At 31.8% G+C, this 21,380-nt stretch overlaps 2 protein-coding genes across 2 annotated transcripts; both read right to left on the bottom strand.

The window, feature by feature from the left end:
* Window positions 1-252: 252 nt before the first annotated feature.
* On the bottom strand, window positions 253-2,925 carry LOC135138771 (zinc finger protein 729-like). The gene is made up of 2 exons (XM_064068785.1): window positions 2,572-2,925; window positions 253-2,518 (listed from the first exon to the last, which is right to left on the bottom strand). The coding sequence occupies exon 2, from the start codon at window positions 2,506-2,508 to the stop codon at window positions 703-705; it is 1,806 nt and encodes a 601-aa protein (XP_063924855.1). The 5' UTR covers window positions 2,509-2,518; window positions 2,572-2,925; the 3' UTR covers window positions 253-702.
* Window positions 2,926-10,088: 7,163 nt separating this feature from the next.
* Window positions 10,089-12,637, bottom strand: LOC135138319 (zinc finger protein 142-like). The gene is made up of 3 exons (XM_064068271.1): window positions 12,549-12,637; window positions 12,384-12,486; window positions 10,089-12,330 (listed from the first exon to the last, which is right to left on the bottom strand). The coding sequence occupies exon 3, from the start codon at window positions 12,318-12,320 to the stop codon at window positions 10,515-10,517; it is 1,806 nt and encodes a 601-aa protein (XP_063924341.1). The 5' UTR covers window positions 12,321-12,330; window positions 12,384-12,486; window positions 12,549-12,637; the 3' UTR covers window positions 10,089-10,514.
* Window positions 12,638-21,380: the final 8,743 nt, after the last annotated feature.

Below are 21,380 nucleotides of genomic sequence, written 5' to 3'. Positions count from 1 at the left end.
TAATTAAACACTAAACAATCACTTATTGTAGAAAATATTGTGTCTTCCCCAGTGATTTAGACATAATCTATCAATTGAAATGTCGATCTTTTTTTCAAAGTTAAAATTACGCCCGTAAAATGAAATTCTATTTAGCTCATTTTTCGGTCTGCTACTGGGCACCCTTAACATCAGTATAATGAGCACTTACTCCAAATTATAAACAACAATTTATAAATCAAAAATGTCTTCAAAAAATACACTGGCGGATTTCGAAATGGGCTTAAGCTGAATAAATTTAAATATCCCTAAGTTTTTTAGGGCGGTTTATATATATTTTAATAAAGAACATTACAAAAACAAACTGAACTACTACATGTAAAATTCGGATTACGCACATGGTTATTCAAATTACTTTTGTTGTTAATTTTGAAAGTAGTATATCATTTGCATCTAAGCGTTACTTTACTGCATGTTGCGTCACCTCATATTTTTGTTTGTTCGTTTTGTTTTAAGTGGACAGTTCATGTACTAATAATTTTCCCATTCAAATGATGGGTTCTCACGTGCCTCTTTAAATTCGAACGATCTCTAGACTTGTATGACACTCTGTTGGCATTCGTACCACCTGCGGTCCTTTTCGTCCAAATGATAAGCGTTCGCGTGTTTGATTAGAGATTTGTAACACCTAGTTTTAAATGGGCACTGTTTGCATTTGTAACATTACGCGTTTTGGTCGTCCACATGTCGTGCCTTAATGTGTACTGTCAAATTTCTTTTTGCTTTGCTCCTGAAGGGACACTCATTGCACTGGTGCCACTTGATTTCGTCTTCGTCCAAGTGCCGCGTCTTTATATGTTTGTTTAAATATGAGCGAACCCGAGCTTTGTACTGGCACTTGTCACAGTTGTACCATTTAAGGCCGTGTCCGTTCAAATGCAGCACATTCACGTGTTTCCGTAAACCATTCCTGCATTTGGTTTTAAATGGACACTCCTCGCACTGATACCACGTGATATCTTCCCCTCTCAAATGTCGCACATTCACGTGGTTCCGTAAAAGGTATCTATATTTGGTTTTAAATTGACACTCCTTGCACTGATGCCACGTGACATCTTCCCCTCTCAAATGCTGCAACTTCACGTGTCTCCAGAAGTTCGAACGATTTCTAGTCTTGTATAGACAATTATGGCATTCATACAACTTGGAATCGCTTTCACATTGTCCGTTCAAACGCGACGCGTCCACGTGTTTCTGTAAAGTCCTCTCGAGATGTGTTTTAAATGAACACTTGTTGCACTGATACCACGTGATACTTTTCTCATTAAAATGCTTGTTTTTCACATGTCTTATTAAGTTCGAACTATCCTTAGCCTTGTATGGACAATGTTGGCATTCGTACCACTTGATATCCTTTTCGTCCAAATGACAAAAGTTCACGTGTTTCCGTAAAAGCGCCAACTGTTTTGATTTAAATGGACACTCCTCGCACTGATACCACGTGACATCTTCCCCTCTCAAATGCTGCAACTGCACGTGTCTCCAGAAGTTCGAACGATTTCTAGTCTTGTATGGACAATTATGGCATTGAAACAACTTGGCATCGTTTTCACATTGTCCGTTCAAACGCGACGCGTCCACGTGTTTCTGTAAACCCTCCTCGCGTTTTGTTTTAAATGAACATTTGTTGCACTGATACCACGTGATACTTTTTCCATTAAAATGTTTGCTTTTCACGTGTCTCGTTAAGTTCGAACTATCACTAGTCTTGTACGGACAATGTTGGCATTCGTACCATTTGGCGTCTTTTTCGTCCATATGAAAAAAGTTCACGTGTCTCGTCAAATATATCTTGCGTTTATATCTAAATGAGCACTGTTCACATTTGTACCATTTAGGGTCAAAGTCATCAACATGTCGTCTGTTAAGGTGCTTTTTCAAATCAAATTTGTCTACGGTCCTGTAAGAACACAAAGTGCAATGGAGCCACTTGTCTAGATGCCGCTTTTTTACGTGTCTGTATAAAGATGAGAGATATTTGTGTTTGTATTCGCACTTTTCACATTTGTACCACTTGATGTCTTTTTCATCTCCATGATGCCGCTGAATATGCTGTTTCCAATCTGATTTTTCTGTAGTTTTATAAGAACGTCGCTTACACTCTTTCATGTGACGTAACCATTTAAGCGAAAAATGCGTCTCAAAGCCGCACTTTCCACAAACGTGCTTTTGATTGTTGTGTTGCATAATCAAATCGTCGTCGTTTTCTTGTTTAATTCCATGACGGTCTTTAATATGTTGCTTGAAGAGTAACGTTAGATCGGTTTGAAAATCGCAGTCTTTGCAATGGTAAGAATCAAGGGGGTTTTCGCAGGTAAAAGATGTCAAGGGTGACTGATGACGGCGAGTGTGGTTCATCATCAGAAAAAACGATGTTGTAACGTATGGGCAAATTTTACAATCGTGGACTTTTACCAGGGAAGACTTCTTGTGTGCCGTGCAAGCAACGGAATATTTCAAAGCTTCCATTTCAACTAGTCTGAAATTGTTGCGTTAAAATATTATTATAAAAACGAATCTTATATTACGTACCCGTAAATTAATAAATTTAAAACAATTCAAATTGTTTTCGACATAACCTCAAAATCTTGGTAGTTTCTACTTCAGTTGTGTCATGTTGGTGGTAACCAAGGATTTTAAATACGTAGACAGGATTGCTCGATCCGTCGAATTATTCTGCCTCAGCGGCGTGACTGGATGACGTCACATGCCGACCTAATTCCGACCGGCTCGCTAGCGGAGCATTAATTTTATTCGTCTGCCATTTAATGTAGAGGCACAGCCTAGACATACTCTATACAATCCGTAGGAGTTGTATGCCTTATTATACCTACACAAAGTATGTAATGGACGATCATAGTCGTAATATTTCATACATTCCCTAGACGCCCCTGAATTGTATAGAATTCCTGAATTAGTTATTAGGAATGTCGTGTGAAATGACAAATTTTACAATAGTAAATTAATCTTATTTAAATTGTATTAAATGACATATGAATTTTTACCCTAGTCATCCATATTTTTGAAAAAAAAAACAAAATTTTATGACACCATTTTACAATGTAACTTTGAAACTTTATGATTTTTGAATTTTTTGATTTTTCGATTTTTTAGTATAATATAATTAGTCGGTTTTTGAGCTTTTCAATTTTCGATATTTCAGTTTTGCGATTTTTCTATTTTTCGAATTTTTAACTTTTTGATTTTTAGATTTTTTAATTTCTTAATTAAATCCTCAAGACTCGTCTTCGTTTTCTCAGTTTTTCAACATTTAAACTTTGGAACAATTTTTCGATTTTTCAGTTTATCGTTTTTTTTTTTTAATTTTAGATTTTTCAGTTCCTCAATTTTTTGGTTTTTTAAATTCTACATTTTTCAAGCCTTCGTTTTTGTAATGTTTCGATTTTTCAATTTTTTGTATTGTCTGGATTTCTTAATTTTTTGACATTTCGGTTTTTCGAATTTTCAGTTTATCTAATTCCGTTTTTCCATGGTTCGATTTTGAATTTTAAATTTTGCAGCTTTGCAATTTTAATTTCCCAATTTTTCAATTTTTCGATTTCCCGATTTCTCGGTTCTTCGAGTTTTAATTTTTTCGATTTTTCCATATCTCGATTTGTCAACTTTATGATTTTGCGCCGTTTCCATTTCTCGACTTCTCGATTTCTTGTCAATTTTTCATTGTCTGCATATTTTCATTCTTAATTTTTCATTTAGGTTTCTCGGTTTTTCTATTTTTGATTTCCCAACTTCTCGACCTTTCAGTTTTGTAATTTTTCAATTTCTCCATGGAGTAGAATTGTCGTCCTTCCTCAATGAATTGTTCAGTTTTTTGATTTTTTAATTTTTCATTATGCACGGTTTTGATTTCTCGATTTTTCTCGATATCTCGTCAGTTTTTCGATTTTTCAACCTTTCGATGTTTCAGTTTCTAGATTTCTCAAATTTTGGGTTCCCAATTTTTTGTCATTTCCGTTTTGACATTTTTAGTTTCTCCATTTTTCAGTTTTTCACCTAGATTTTGATTTTTTGATTTGTAGATTGTTCGATTTCTGGATTTTTGGACTTTTAATTTTTTATTTTGAAATTTTAGTTTTTCCAATTTTTCAATTTTTTAATTTGGGATTCTTCAGTTTTTCGACTTCACCATTTTTTTGATTTTTAGATTTGTTGATTTTTGTTTCATATTGGCAGTAAATTCGTTAAAATATCAAGATTATGCAACACGTTATAACTATATATTTTTGTAATTTTTAGTTCCCGAACGCAAGCTGATGAAGTATATATTGTAATCAAGTTCACGAGGGAACTGGCTATTTTCATTTTGTTCTTTTTGAGCATTTGTCTCTTGTTTTCGTCTGTTTAACTATCTGCCCGCAGGTAATATCCGAAATTATCAGACCGATTGTTGTTAAGTCTTGTCTATATATTGAATGTCGTGTGGAACGTCATCTTCAAAAAGTACATAAGTGTTATTAAATTGTATAAAAGCTTTTGGTTTATGAATCCGATTTGAATTTTTATCCTAGACATTCCGACTTTTAGACAAAAAAAAATGAGAATTTTATGACATTTTAGTACATTACTTCCAAATTTTTTGATTTTCAAAATTTTCTTGACATTTAGAATTTCAATTTATCGATTTTTTAATTTCTTAATTAAGTCTTCAATTTCTCAGTTTTTCAACATTCCAGTTTCGAATCAATTTCTCGATTTTTCCAATTTTCGATTTTTTAAGTTCTACATTCTTCAATTTTTCAATTGATCAGTTTTGAAAACTTTTTGATTTGTCGATTTTTTGACGTTTCGATGTTTCGTTTTTTTAAATTTTTGATCTTTAAATGTTTCGATTTTTTTTAATTTTCAACTTTTTTAATTTCTTATTCTACAATTTTTCGCTTTTGGATTTTGGGCTGTTTCTGTTTTTTTATGTTTCGATGCTTCGATTTCTCGATTTTTCAATTTTTCGATTACCTCGTTTCTCGGTTTTTTGACTTTCTCAATTTTTTGTTTTACACTTGATTTTTTTTATTTTAAATTTTTTCGGTTTTTTAAATTTTAGATTTTTGGATTATTCAGTTCTTCGATTTACGATTTGATTTTCAATTTTTTGATTTTTGAATTTTACACGTTTCGATTTGTCGTTTCTACGACTTATCAATTTCTTGTCAATTTTCCAATTTTCGATGTTTGTTATGTTCCCTTTTCTCGATTTTTCAGTTTTTCGATTTCCGAGTTTTTCGACATTTCAGTGTTGGGATTTTTTAGTAAGTATCTCGATTTTTCAATTTTTAATTCCCGATTGATTAAATCAGAAACTACAAAATCAAATGCTTTGAAATCTTGGAGATGTTTTAAGGTGATCATAAAGTTATCATAAGCATGGAAAATTTTTTCTCAAAATATATGGGCTCATCCCCACTAAAAAATTAATGACGTCATCCCAAAATTTTGCTTAATAAATCCTATGTACAAAATATGATTAGTCTGTATTTGTAATTAATATTTTTTGGATTTGCATATACAGAGTAACTCAAAAAAAATTAATGCATGGGTGAATTTATTTAATTGATTTAATCAGGAACTACAAAACAGAACGATTTGAAATCTTGGAGATGTTTTCCAGTTACCATAGGCATGGTAAATTTTTGAACAAAATGTATTTGATCATCCCCCCTAAAGAATTAATGTTATTTATTAGTGCATTAATATTTTTTAGATTTGCTTATACAGGTTGTCTCAAAAAAATTAATGAGTGAGTATTTATTTTATTGATTAAATCAAGAATTCCAAAACTGAATACATCACCTTAAATAAACTGTAAAAGATAGGTGGGTAAGATATATATTTTTTTAATTTCAATAATAATAATACCCTTGATTTGTCCAACAGAATGAACTCCAATTACAGGACAAATTAATTACCCAAAAAATCAAAATATGTATATACATGTATAAGAACAACTTAAGGGTCCCCAGTCGTCGCCCGCAAAATCGGTTTCAGTGAGAAGAATTATTTTTTGTTACTATGCAACCCAAAGTACCGATCCACCGCAGGTACCGACCCAAAAACACGAGAGATGATGGTCACTGTAGGGAGTTCGTCATAAAATGCAAATCGGTAAACAACATCAGATAAGCTTATTTATTTTCAAATGAAGGGTACAGGGAAATAACCATCGAAATCCATTTGTATGTATTTTGAAAGAAATTGAGTTGAAAGTTTAAAATGCTGCGGAAAATAGATTGAGAAACCCACAAGGTTCAATCTAATACAACTTTTTATTTTCTTTATAATGTTTTAAAAATATATAAAATAAACTGTTTATGTTCAAATATAACAGCAAAAAAAAATTGGTGGAAAGTTGTTTCGACAGAACTTCCCTCGCACCTAAAATTACTTTACGTACACAATTTTTTTATGAAATCATCAACATTTTGCAAGGACACGTAAATCAATGTGGATTAGATTAGAAATAACACTATTCCCAAAATTTCTGGGAAAATGGAGTGAGTCGTTCCTGATTTAATCAATAGATTAAATTGACTCATTCATTAATTTTTTTGAGCCACCTAGGTGTGTAAGCAAATCTAAAAAATATGAATGCAATGATAAATTACAAGTAAAAATTCATCATATTTTGCACATTTTTTTGTAGAATTTATTCGGCAAAATTTTCAGAAGACGTTATCAATTTTTTAGTAGCATAATCCTGAACTTATGGTTTATAAATACATTATTGAGATTTTTCGGCTTTTTGGTTTTTCGATTTTTCAACTTTTGATGTTTCAATTTTTCAGTATTTTAATTTTTGACATTTTCAATTTTTCCATTCTTCAAATTTTCGATTTCTCCATTTTTTTATTTTTGGATTTTTCAGGTGTCCGATGTTTCAACGATACGATTTCGCAATTTTTCAACTTTTCGATATTTTAATTTTTCAATTTTTAAAATTATAGATTTTTCGATTTCTCGAGTTTTCAATTCTTCTATTTCAGTTTCTCAATTTTTCCATTTTTTTTAATTTTTCGATTTTCCAGTTTTTCGATGTTTCGATTTTCCAATTTTAATGGTTTTTTTATTTTTTCATGTTTGGACTATTTATTATTGCTAAAAATAAAAGTGAAAAATAACTACCAAAATTGTGACTAAAAATATGTAAAAATTAATAGAAAGTAGAACACATTGCTGCTAAAACATAAAAATAACTGTACTTTCCCAAAAAAATCTATTGCATGATTACTGTTCCACTAGTATTGCTAATTTAGGACGTTAGTATCAAACGCAATGAAAGTATTGATTCTTAGTTAAACAAAAAAATAGTGTCAAAATCCAGTGAAACATGTGAGATGTGTGTAAACAAAAGCACCTAAATAATAACTATTTCCCGTAGAATTTCTGGAGGCTTGTAGAGTCGACATTGGCCTGAGCGCGCTCCGGTCTGTGGATCATATAAATTCTCGGGTGACGATGTATCTAACGAGGCAGTTAAAATACCTGATATGTCACAGCGCAAAAAGTATTTCTCAAAAAACTTTCAAACGATGTATTTTTAATCGAACAAAACACAATTGACGAACGCAATAATCAAGAATGGTGCGCAGAAAAATCCTTTAGACTAACCGAACGTTATTTTGGTAAAATTTGCAAAATGAGAGAACAAGTAACACGGCTAATCCTACTGTACTGTGAAAAACATTTTACATCCCTGCAAATCTAGTTCAGCATGTATACTCTCCCAAAATCTTTGCAAAGAAAATGAAGCAAGGGCAACTGAAGCATTTTGCAGTAACAGCAAACTGACAATAAGACAATGCGGTTTGTACATTTTTAGCGGCATCGCCAGACGGCTTAGTAAACAAAAACGCTATCGTAAAAATATATAAAATGTCCAATTTAAATAATGCTTAATTCTACGAGATGATAAATTTTGGAAAAATAATATGATATAGCCCTAGAAAAATTTTATTTATATACCTTACTTCTGGAGAGAGTAGATTCTCGTTATTAAACAAGTCAACCCATTAGACAAATTGTAAAGAAAAAATTGTACAATTAACATTTTTTATTTGCATTCGCGTCATGTGTAGTTCATATAAATCTTTTGCCCTTCTAGTATAAACACACACAGAAATAAATAGTAATATTGGAATAGGTTTACTGGTGATATCACGTAAAAAACGTGCCTATAATACTCTACCTCATAGGTGGTGCGGAAAAGAGTATCAAAAAATTAAATTTAAATAAATATGATTGTTCAGGTAAATAAGTGATTAGTGAAGTGATGAGAATCTAAATCTTGTCAGTTTTGTGTATTGATTAATAAAATGACAGATTAATAAAAAATATTTGAATAATTTTTTGAAAGAAAATATTTTAGTAGAATGTATAAAATTATAAAAATTTGCATACTTTTAAATCAAATTATCTCAGCAATGAAAGAAGTCGACGTAAAAGAATTTCAACAGTGTTGGTCAGCTAAGAGTATTTATGAGTTTAATGACCTAAAATACCTGAACTGATTACCTGGAAGGGTCGGTCGGCAAGGCTCCCTGCTGTGTAAAACACGGCCATTTATTGAAACGGATCTTTGTAAATAGGGTTGCCTAGTTTCACTTTATTTTCATTATTCAGTATTCTTTTAAAAAGCAAATATTTTGATAAATATAAATTAAAAAAAAAAATGACCGGGTCTTCCCCATAGAGCTCAATGTTGTCTTTGCACTGATATAAAAGTTGAAGCAAAAAATGCTCTCTCCTCGTCTAAAAATGCAATTTCCTTCGAAGAATGAACGATTAATTAAACACTAAACAATCACTTATTTTAGAAAATATTATGTCTTCCCCAGAGATTTAGACATAATCTATCAATTGACATGTCGATCTTTTTTTCAAAGTTGAAATTACGCCCGTAAAATGAAATTCTATTTAGCTCATTTTTCGGTCTGCTACTGGGCACCCTTAACATCAGTATAATGAGCACTTACTCCAAATTATAAACAACAATTTACAAATCAAAAATGTCTTCAAAAAATACACTGGCGGATTTCGAAATAGGCTTAAGCTGAATAAATTTAATGTTTGTATTGATGAGGCTGATACGTGTTTAAACTCCATATTAATTTTAATAATAATGAAAAAACTTTCAGAGTTTAAATAATATATTTGTAGTCACTGCTACACGTGTTTCGGTACACAGTACCGTCTTCAGGCAGAAGAGAAACTGGGGTTTTTACAGAGCTATTCCTGAATTTATACCTGATTTAACAATAGTGTTTACAAATTTATGTTAAGTAAGGGAGATATGTTTATTTCAGTTTGGTCGTTCATTAGTGTATTTAATCTATTGTACCTATTTATTTCTAGACATTCTAACGCGTTTAATTTTGCGCCTTTATTTTCTATGTGTAAAATTTTGAATTCGTCGTTGAAATTATGCTGTTCTTGGATAAGGTGGTTCGCGTACGTAGAATTTGATTTTTTATTGACAAATGCTGATTTATGTTCTTTTATCCTTTCCTCAAATTTTCTCCCTGTTTGTCCGATGTATACTAAGGGGCAGTCACTACAACTTAGCATGTAAACTCCAGAATTCGATTTCTTAGGTGACTTGTCTTTACTATTGTTTATTAATTTATGTAAAGAATTGTTGGTACGGAAGGAAATTTTATAGCCTGCATTTTGCAGTATTTTTGCAGCTCTAATAGAAAGTTTTCCAAAATGAGTTATAATGTTATACTGATTGGTTTCTTTAATTAACACATAGAAAATAAAGGCGCAAAATTAAACGCGTTAGAATGTCTAGAAATAAATAGGTACAATAGGTTAAATACACTAATGAACGACCAAACCGAAATAAACAAATCTCCCTTACTTAACATAAATTTTTAAACACTTGTTAAATCAGGTATAAATTCAGGAATAGCTCTGTAAAAACCCCAGTTTTTTACAGAGCTATTCGGTACTGTGTACCGAAACACGTGTAGCAGTGACTACGAATATATTATTTAAACTCTGAAAGTTTTTTCATTATTATTAAAATGAATAAATTTAAATATCCCTAAGTTTTTTAGGGTGGTTTATATATATTTTAATAAAGAACATTACAAAAACAAACTGAACTACTACATGTAAAATTCGGATTACGCACATGGTTTTTCAAATTACTTTTGTTGTTAATTTTGAAAGTAGTATATCATTTGCATCTAAGCGTTACTTTACTGCATGTTGCGTCACCTCATATTTTTGTTTGTTCGTTTTGTTTTAAGTGGACAGTTCATGTACTAATACTCTTCCCATTCAAATGATGGGTTCTCACGTGCCTCTTTAAATTCGAACGATCTCTAGACTTGTATGACACTCTGTTGGCATTCGTACCACCTGCGGTCCTTTTCGTCCAAATGATAAGCGTTCGCGTGTTTGATTAGAGATTTGTAACACCTAGTTTTAAATGGGCACTGTTTGCATTTGTAACATTACGCATTTTGATCGTCCAGATGTCGTGCCTTAATGTGTACTCTCAAATTTCTTTTTGCTTTGCTCCTGAAGGGGCACTCATTGCACTGGTGCCACTTGATTTGGTCTTCGTCCAAGTGCCGCGTCTTTATGTGTTTGTTTAAATATGAGCGAACCCGAGCTTTGTACTGGCACTTGTCACAGTTGTACCATTTAAGGCCGTGTCCGTCCAAATGCCGCACCTTCACGTGATTCTGTAAACTATCCTTATATTTGGTTTTAAATGGACACTCCTTGCACTGATACCGTATGAGTCTTTCCTCCTTCAAATGCAGCGCCTTCACGTGTCTCCTAAAGTTCGGACGATTTCCAGTCTTGTATGGACACTGATGGCATTCATACAACTTGGAATCGCTTTCACATTGTCCGTTCAAACGCGACGCGTCCACGTGTTTCTGTAAAGTCCCCTCGAGATGTGTTTTAAATGAACACTTGTTGCACTGATACCACGTGATACTTTTCTCATTAAAATGCTTGCTTTTCATATGTCTTATTAAGTTCGAACTACCTTTAGCCTTGTATGGACAATGTTGGCATTCGTACCACTTGATATCCTTTTCGTCCAAATGACAAAAGTTCACGTGTTTCTGTAAAAGCACCAAGTGTTTTGATTTAAATGGACACTCCTTGCACTGATACCACGTGACATCTTCCCCTCTCAAATGCCGCGCATTCATGTGTTTCCGTAAACAATCCCTATATTTGGTTTTGAATTGACACTCCTTGCACTGATACTGCATGACACTTTCCTCATTCAAATGCTGCAACTGCACGTGTCTCCAGAAGTTCGAACGATTTCTCGTCTTGTATAGACAATTATGGCATTGAAACAACTTGGCATCGTTTTCACATTGTCCGTTCAAACGCGACGCGTCCACGTGTTTCTGTAAACCCTCCTCGCGTTTTGTTTTAAATGAACATTTGTTGCACTGATACCACGTGATACTTTTTCCATTAAAATGCTTCCTTTTCACGTGTCTCGTTAAGTTCGAACTATCACTAGTCTTGTATGGACAATGTTGGCATTCGTACCATTTGGCGTCTTTTTCGTCCATATGAGAAAAGTTCACGTGTCTCGTCAAATATATCTTGCTTTTATATCTAAATGAGCACTGTTCACATTTGTACCATTTAGGGTCAAAGTCAACAACATGTCGTCTGTTAATGTGCTTTTTCAAATCACATTTGTCTACGGTCCTGTAAGAACACAAAGTGCAATGGAGCCACTTGTCTAGATGCCACCTTTTTACGTGTCTGTATAAAGACCGGCGATATTTGTTTTTGTATTCGCACTTTTCACATTGGTACCAATTGATGTCTTTTTCATCTCCATGATGCCGCTGAATATGCTGTTTCCAATCTGATTTTTCTGTAGTTTTATAAGAACGTCGCTTACATTCTTTCATGTGACGTAACCATTTAAGCGAAAAATGCGTCTCAAAGCCGCACTTTCTACAAACGTGCTTTTGATTGTTGTGTTGCACAATCAAATCGTCGTCGTTTTCTTGTTTAATTCCATGACGGTCTTTAATATGTTGCTTGAAGAGTAACGTTAGTTCGGTTTGAAAATCGCAGTCTTTGCAATGGTAAGAATCAAGGGGGTTTTCACAGGTAAAAGATATCAAGGGTGACTGATGACGGCGAATGTGGTTCATCATCAGAAAAAACGATGTTGTAACGTATGGGCAAATTTTACAATCGTGGACTTTTACCAGGGAACACTTCTTGTCTGCCATGCAACCAACGGAATATTTCAAAGCTTCCATTTCAACTAGTCTGAAATTGTTACGTTAAAATATTATTATAAAAACGAATCTTATATTACGTACCCGTAAATTAATAAATTAAAAACAAATCAAATTGTTTTCGACATAACCTCAAAATGTTGGTAGTAAATTTCTACTTTTGTTATGTCATGTTGGTGGTAAATTCCTTAGACACAGAAAGAGATCCAGATTAAGCAACACGTTATACACGACTGTTTCCATTTTTACCTGTGTTTTTTACTTCCCGAACGTAAGCTAAGGATGTAAAGTTCCAACACTACATCAGTCCCTGTAGAATTTTACAACCGATACGTTGAGAGATTGTCGGCCAATGCAGGGGATTACTGGCAGGGGGATAATGACGCCAAAAAAAGGAGCGTGCAGCCCGTGTATAGTGGGCTAAAAACATCCAAGGTTGTATTGAATTTGTGATTTATGGTTTTGTGGGTCAAACCTTCATGGTTATAGTGAACCAAGAGTTATAAGGTTATATGGCCATTATAAAATAATCCCATTGTGTCGAAGTTAAGTTGTTTACAATAGAAAAGGTTTTAGGGTCGTAAATAACGTGTCCACTGCAGCTCGACCGGCTCTTCTGGTTTCGTTCAGGGGCGGCTTTCACTAAATATGAAAATCCACCACTCCACTATTTCTTCCGAAATAACCACTCGCTTTGAAAGCCGGCCCTGTTAAATATGAGCAAGAAATGTTTAGAAGATGATTTATTGCCAACCGGTAAGCTTAGTGCGAACCACACAAAGGGGGTATTTATTTGCGGTCAACTACTTTTATGATGGCCATATAATCTTATAGCTCTTGGTTCACTATAACTTGAAACACCAATAAAATTTTATTAGGTACTAATGTAGTGTAGGAACTGTACGTACATATTGAAAGTAGTCAACTGATTATGTGGTAAATGTTAAGAGTCCCTAGAAAATACTGTGCCCTAGATATACTCTATACAATCCGTAGGAGTTGTATACCTTATTATATCTGACACAAAGTATGTAATGGACGATCATAGTCGTAATATTTCATACATTCCCTAGACGCCCCTGGTATTGTATAGAATTCCTGAATTAGTTATTAGGAATGTCGTGTGAAATGACGTCATCTCCAAATTTTACAATAGTAAATAAATGTTATTTAAATCGTATTAAATGACATATGAATTTTTACCCTAGTCATCCATATTTTTGAAAAAAAAAAAACAAAATTTTATGACACCATTTTACAATGTAACTTTGAAACTTTTTGATTTTTGAATTTTTTAATTTCTCGATTTGTTAATATAATATGTATAATTAGTCGGTTTTTGGACTTTTCAATTTTTGATATTTCAGTTTTGCGATTTTTCTATTTGTCGAATTTTTAACTTTTTGATTTTTAGTTTTTTTAATTTCTTAATTAAGTTCTCAAGACTCGTCTTCATTTTCTCAGTTTTTCAACATTTAAATTTTGGAACAATTTTTCGATTTTTCAGTTTATCGTTTTTTTTTTATTTTAAATTTTTCAGCTCCTCAATTTTTTGATTTTTTAAATTCTACATTTTTCAAGCTTTCGTTTTTGTAATGTTTCGATTTTTCAATGTTTTGATTTTGAAAATTGTTTGATTTCTCGATTTTTTGACATTTCGATTTTTCGAGTTCCTAGTTTTCTATTTTTCGATTTTTAAAATTTTTGATTGAATTTTGGATTTCTCAATGTTTCAATTTTTTTATTGTCTGGATTTCTTAATTTTTTGATATTTCGGTTTTTCGAATTTTCAGTTTATCTAATTCGGTTTTTCCATGGTTCGATTTTGAATTTTAAATTTTCCAGCTTTGCAGTTTGAATTTCCCAATTTTTTCAATTTTTCGATTTTCCCATGTCTCGATTTGTCAACTTTATGATTTTGCGCCGTTTCCATTTCTCGACTTCTCGATTTCTTGTCAATTTTTCATTGTCTGGATATTTTCATTCTTAGATTAATTTTTTGATTCCCAGCTTTTCGACCTTACAGTTTTGTAGTAGTATTAATTTATTATTTGCCTTACAGGCTTAATAATATTCCCAGTAGGGGTACAAATTAACTTAATCTACATCAGATAAATCAATAACAATAAAAATAAATAAAATAAAATAAAATAAAAATTCGAGTGTTATATAATAAATATTCTATTCTTTCTGCTTGCCCACCCCTTGCCATAGTTCCCTTATCTTCCATACTTCTTTCATCCAGTCCAGTCCTCTTCCATCCTCGTTTAGCACTTCTTCCCTACTTTCCTCCGATTCTCTCAATCCTTCACATCCTTCCAGCATATGCTCTATTGTTTCTCCCTCTCTCCAACATATCCTACACCTTCTGTCAGTTTCATCCATCCAAAAATTATTCTCTTTCTCTTCATTTCCACACCTAAATCTCGCCATCATTCTTTTCTCCTTTATACTCCCTCTCTCTGTGTGTGTACTTTGGTACTTCATCCTTTACTATTTTTCTATAGTCTGCATTATATCTAGACTCCGATATTCTCGATCTACGTTCTTGTTTATCTATATCCTTATCTCTTACACTCAGTTCTTCTTTCATATTCCTTCCAATTTCTCTCATTCTCTCTATATTTCATTGTCCCTTTCGTTCCAAACATGTTTTCCCCCTTCCTTTCTTATTTCTTTCCTACATTCTTGCAATATCTTGCAATCACCTCTCTCACTGAACTTCTCTTCAAATCCAACCGCCCTTTTACCCGCTTCCACTCTCATTTTCTCCCCTTTTGTTTCTTCTCTCACTATATACCCCGGCGTATACTTTTCCAATCCCAATGTTCATTTCAAGTATTTTTCTTGCACTCTCTCTATTTCTTCATATTCCCTCCGTCCCCAAATCTCTGCTCCGTACATAAATACACTTTTGATCAAACTATCAAACATCATCATTCTTCTCTTATAATCATGTCCAAATTTTCTCTTCTCCTATTCCTCCTATCACTTTGTTCGCTCTTTGGACCATTTCTTGAATATGCGCTCTATCTGAGTTATTGCTCTTTAATGTATATCTTAAGTACTGGCATTTTTTCACCTGTTCAATGTTCTTCCCTCTCCATGCCCACTCTCCTTACAATTTTGTAATTTTTCAATTTCTCCATGGAGTAGAATCGTCGTCCTTCCTCAATGAATTGTTCAGTTTTTTTATTTTTTAATTTTTCATTATCCACGGTTTTGATTTCTCGATTTTTCTCGATATCTCGTCAGTTTTTCGATTTTTCAACCTTTCGATGTGTCAGTTTCTCGATTTCTCAAATTTTCGGTTCCCAATTTTTTGTCATTTTCGTTTTGACATTTTCAGTTTCTCGATTTTTCAGTTTTTCACCTAGATTTTTGAATTTTTGAATTGTAGATTTTTCGATTTCTGGATTTTTGGGCTTTTAATTATTTTATTTTGACACTTTAGTTTTTCCACTTTTTCAATTTTTTAATTTGAGATTCTTCAGGTTTTCGACTTCACAATTTTTTTGATTTTTAGATTTCTCGATTTTTGTTTCATATTGGCAGTAAATTCGTTAAAATATCAAGATTATGCAACACGTTACAACTAGGTATATATTTTTGTAATTTTTACTTCCCGAACGCAAGCTGAGGAAGTATATATTGTAATCGAGTTCACGAGGGAACTGGCTATTTTAATTTTTTTTTTTTTTTTGAGCATTTGTCTCACAGGTAATATCCGATATTATCAGACCGATTGTTGTTAAGTCTTGTCTATATATTGAATATCATGTGAGATAACGTCATCTTCAAATAGTAGATAAGTGTTATTAAATTGTATAAAAGCTTTTGATTTATGAATCCGATTTGAATTTTTATCCTAGATATTCAGACTGTTAGACAAAAAAATGAAAATTTGATGACATTTTAGAACATTACTTACTTAATTTTTTGATTTTTAAAATTTTCATAACCTCTAGATTTTCAATTTATCGATTTTTTAATTTCTTAATTAAGTCTTCAATTTCCCAGTTTTTCAACATTCCAGTTTCGAATCAATTTCTCGATTTTTCCATTTTTCGATTTTTTAAATTCTACATTCTTCAATTTTTCAATTGATCAATTTTGAAAACTTTTTAATTTGTCGATTTTTTGACGTTTCGATGTTTGGTTTTTTTTAATTTTTAATCTTTCAATGTTTCAATTTTTTTTAACTTTCTAACTTTTTTAATTTCTTTTTTCGCTTTTGGATTTTTGGCTGTTTCTGTTTTTTTATGTTTCGATGCTTCGATTTCTCGATTTTTCAATTTTTCGGTTACCTGATTTCTCGGTTATTCGACTTTCGATTTTTTAAATTTTAGATTTTAAATTACTCGATTTTTCAATTTCTGTTTTTTCACTTGATTTTTTAATTTTAATTATGTTCGGTTTTTTAAATTTTTCGATTATTCAGTTCTTCGATTTACGATTTGATTTTCAATTTTTTGATTTTTAGATTTTATGCGCTTCGGTTTGTCGGTTCTACGACTCAATTTTCCAATTTTCGATCTTTGTATGTTCCCTTTTCTCGATTTTTCAGTTTTTCGATTTCCGAGTTTTTCTATTTGGGATTTTTCAGTATCTCGATTTTTCAAGTTTTACTTCCCGATTGATTAAATCAGAAACTACAAGACCAAATGCTTTGAAATCTTGGAGATTTTTTAAGGTGATCATAAAGTTATCATAAGCATGGGAAATTTTTTATCAAAATATATGGGCTCAACCCCACTAAACAATTAATGACGTCATCCCAAAATTTTGCTTAATAAATCCTATGTACAAAATATAATTAGTCTGTATTTGTAATTCATATTTTTTGGATTTGCATATACAGAGTGACTCAAAAAAATTAATGCATGGGTAAATTTATTTAATTGATTTAATCAGGAACTACAAAACAGAACGATTTGAAATCTTGGAGATGTTTTACAGGTAACTGTAAATACATTTTGATCATCCCCCCCTAAAGAATTAATGAGTCAGTACTTGTTATTTATTAGTGCTTTAATATTTTTTAGATTTGCTTATACAGGGTGTCTCAAAAAAATTAATAAGTGAGTATTTATTTTATAGATTAAATCAAGAATTCCAAAACTGAATACATCACCTTAAATAAACTGCAAAAGATAGGTGGGTAAGATATATATTTTTTTAATTTCAATAATAATATTAATAATAATAATAATAATAATAATAATACCCTTGATTTGTCCAACAGAATGAACTCCAATTACAGGACAAATTAATTACCCAAAAAGGCAAATATGTATATATGTTACAGCTAATATCCGAAATACGTTATTATGCATAATAACTAGATATTTTAGGAATTATGCATAATAACTAAACTTGTCAGTTATTATGCATAATAACCGGAAACATTAGGAATTATGCGTAATAACTGAATTTTTCAGTTATTATGCACAATAACGGAAACGTTTAGGTAATATTGATAATAACTAAGAGAGGAACAGGAATTATGCATAATACCTGAAACATTAGTCATTAAGCACATTGTAGTAACGATATTAGTATCTTTACTTGCATCCACAGATAAGCAACAGGGTTCAAGATGGCTGTTGAATATAATCATCATACGATAATTTGCATGTATAATTTATAATTTAATTTAATTATAATTTATTTATTTATTTTGATTCAATTTTTTATTTAACTAGTAAAATATTCACTAGAAATAATTTATATGGTAAAACAACGTTTGCTGGGTCTGCTAGTTAGACGATAAAAATTTGTCAAATTTGGCCAATATTTTTATAAAAAACATGCAAACAAAGAAGATATCGCAAAAAATGGATTACAATTAATCAAATATATTTATAAATGTAAAAATGACAATATAACACTGAATCAATTAAGATTTCGAAAATCAATTGGTAAGAATTAAATCATCTTTTATATTGACAAATCTCCCACCAACAGAAGGCGTTTGTTTCATGGATTTTAAATTTTTGAGTTTATCAGCGTAATATGGAATCTTACTTTTTTCGGGTAATTAAAGTGTAAATTTTAATAAATAGCTCACAATTTTACATGATTAAAAAAATAATTCGAATTCGAGTTCTTTCGTTTTTTTGCATTTCCTGTGAAAATTTTCCATAGTAATGTATAATTTTTTTTACACCTTCAGAAAGTAGAGATTTCAGCGAACAAAAAGCACACCGATTTTTTTAAAAAAGCAAATATTTTGACGTGAGAATTTTCGATTGAAAATTAGGGTGGTTTTTAGATATTAAATCAAAATAAGGGGAAAAAATAAATATTTTGAATCAAAAAAATTACAGTGAGATTGGGACATATATAGGTAAGTTTTCACCAAATTTCGTTAAAAAAAAAAATTATGGGAGATAAAAATAAAAAACCAAAAACTCGGTTATTTGCATTTTTCGCATAAATCTTGAGGTTATGTAAAGAAAGTGTAAATACAAGAGTTGTAGATCTTTTTATTACCTACAACTTTGTCATTTAACTTTTTGCGATAGGACTTGTAGTTTTGCCGGAAATCGTCATAAACCGTTTTCTACCCTTAAAAGCTCACCCTGTTCCCCTTCCGGACCTGAAATCGCCCGTAAATTATTTTTCCCTTTATTTTTGTTATGTTTTCTTCCTTTTCCAATGGGTATCATCCTGTTCTAATTTTTTTTCACTTTTTACCATTTTCAAAGGCTTCGGCACTGGCCTGTAACATGTCCAGCTGATTTCAAAAAAAGCGGGACAAGATGAGCAATTCAGATTCTCATTGATCAATGAAAAGCAATGGGAATATGACGTTTATATAACTGTAATTTCTCCCTTTTTTTTTTAATCAACTGTACATGTGATATGTAGAGGAAAGCGAGGCAGGGTGGGTAGGTTTTTGGAAAATATTAGGCATAATTCCTATTCCTCTGTTAGTTATTATCAATATTACCTAAACGTTTCCGTTTTTATGCATAATAACTGAAAATTTCAGTTATTATGCATAATTCCTAATGTTTCCGGTTATTATGCATAATAACTGATAAGTTTAGTTATTACGCATAATTCCTAAAATGTCTAGTTATTATGCATAATAACGGATTTCGGATATTAGCTGTAACATATACATGTATAAGAACAATTTAAGGGTCCGCAGTCGTCGCCCGCAAAATCGGTTCCAATGTGAAGAATTATTTTTTGTAACTATGCAACCCAAATTACCGACCCATCGCAGGTACCGACCCAAAAACACGAGAGATGATGGTCACTGTAGGGAGTCCGTCATAAAATGCAAATCGGTAAACAACACCAGATAAGCTTGTTTATTTTCAAATGAAGGGTACAGGAAAATAACCATCGAAATCCATTTGTATGTATTTTGAAAGAAATTGAGTTGAAAGTTTAAAATGCTGCGGAAAATAGATTGAGAAACCCACAAGGTTCAGTCTAATACAATTTTTTATTTTCTTTATAATGTTTTAAAAATATATAAAATAAACTGTTTACGTTCAAATATAACAGCAAAAAAAAATTGGTGGAAAGTTGTTTCGACAGAACTTCCCTCGCACCTAAAATTACTTTACGTACACAATTTTGTTATGAAATCATCAACATTTTGCAAGGACACGTAAATCAATGTGGATTAGATTAGAAATAACACTATTCCCAAAATTTCTGGGAAAATGGAGTGAGTCGTTCCTGATTTAATCAATAGAATAAATTGACTCATTCATTAATTTTTTTGAGCCACCTAGGTGTGTAAGCAAATCTAAAAAATATGAATGCAATGATAAATTACAAGTAAAAATTTATCATATTTTGCACATTTTTTTGTAGAATTTATTCGGCAAAATTTTCAGATGACGTTATCAATTTTTTAGTAGCATACTCCTGAACTTGTGGTTTATAAATACATTATTGAGATTTTTCGGCTTTTTGGTTTTTCGATTTTTCAACTTTTGATGTTTCAATTTTTCAGTATTTTAATTTTTGACATTTTCAATTTTTCCTTTCTTCAAATTTTCGATTTCTCCATTTTTTATTTTTGGATTTTTCAGGTGTCCGATGTTTCAACGATACGATTTCGCAATTTTTCAACTTTTCGATATTTTAATTTTTCAATTTTTAAAATTATAGATTTTTCGATTTCTCGAGTTTTCAATTCTTCTATTTCAGTTTCTCAATTTTCGGAAATCATTAAATTACTGATTTTCCATTTTTTTTAATTTTTCGATTTTCCAGTTTTTCGATGTTTCGATTTTCCAATTTTAATGTTTTTTTATTTTTTCATGTTTGGACTATTTATTATTGCTAAAAATAAAAGTAAAAAATAACTACCAAAATTGTGACTAAAAATATGTAAAAATTAATAGAAAGTAGAACACATTGCTGCTAAAACATAAAAATAACTGTACTTTCCCAAAAAAATCTATTGCATGATTACTGTTCCACTAGTATTGCTAATTTAGGACGTTAGTATCAAACGCAATGAAAGTATTAATTCTTGGTTAAACAAAAATATAGTTGCATGTCAAAATCGAGTGAAACATGTGAGACGTGTGTAAACAAAAGCATCTAAATAATAACCATTTCCGGCAGAATTTCTGGAGGCTTATAGAGTCGACATTGGCCTGCGCGCGCTCCGGTCTCTGGATCATACAAGTTCTCGGGCGACGATGTATCTGACGAGGCAGTTGAAATACCTGATATGTCACAGCGCAAAAAGTATTTCTCAAAAAACTTTCAAACGTTGATGTCTTTTTAATCGAAGAAAACACAATTGGCGAACGCAATAATCCAGAATGGTGCGCAGAAAAATCCTTTAGACTAACCGAACGTTATTTTGGTAAAATTTGCAAAATGAGAGAACAAGTAACACGGCTAATCCTACTGTACTGTGAAAAACATTTTACATCCCTGCAAATCTAGTTCAGCATGTACTCTCCCAAAATCTTTGCATAGAAAATGAAGCAAGGGCAACTGAAGCATTTTGCAGTAACACCAAACTGACAGTAAGACAATGCGGTTTGTACATTTTTAGCGGAATCGCCAGACGGCTTAATAAACAAAAACGCTATC

Source organism: Zophobas morio, unplaced genomic scaffold (genome assembly GCF_036711695.1).
Source record: "Zophobas morio isolate AGI-343-1 ecotype UQ-CSIRO unplaced genomic scaffold, CSIRO_AGI_Zmor_V1 ptg000030l, whole genome shotgun sequence".
Classification (NCBI taxonomy): Eukaryota; Metazoa; Arthropoda; class Insecta; order Coleoptera; family Tenebrionidae; genus Zophobas; species Zophobas morio.
Note: the sequence above shows the minus strand (reverse complement) of the source record. Positions and strands in the feature narration are given on the sequence as shown.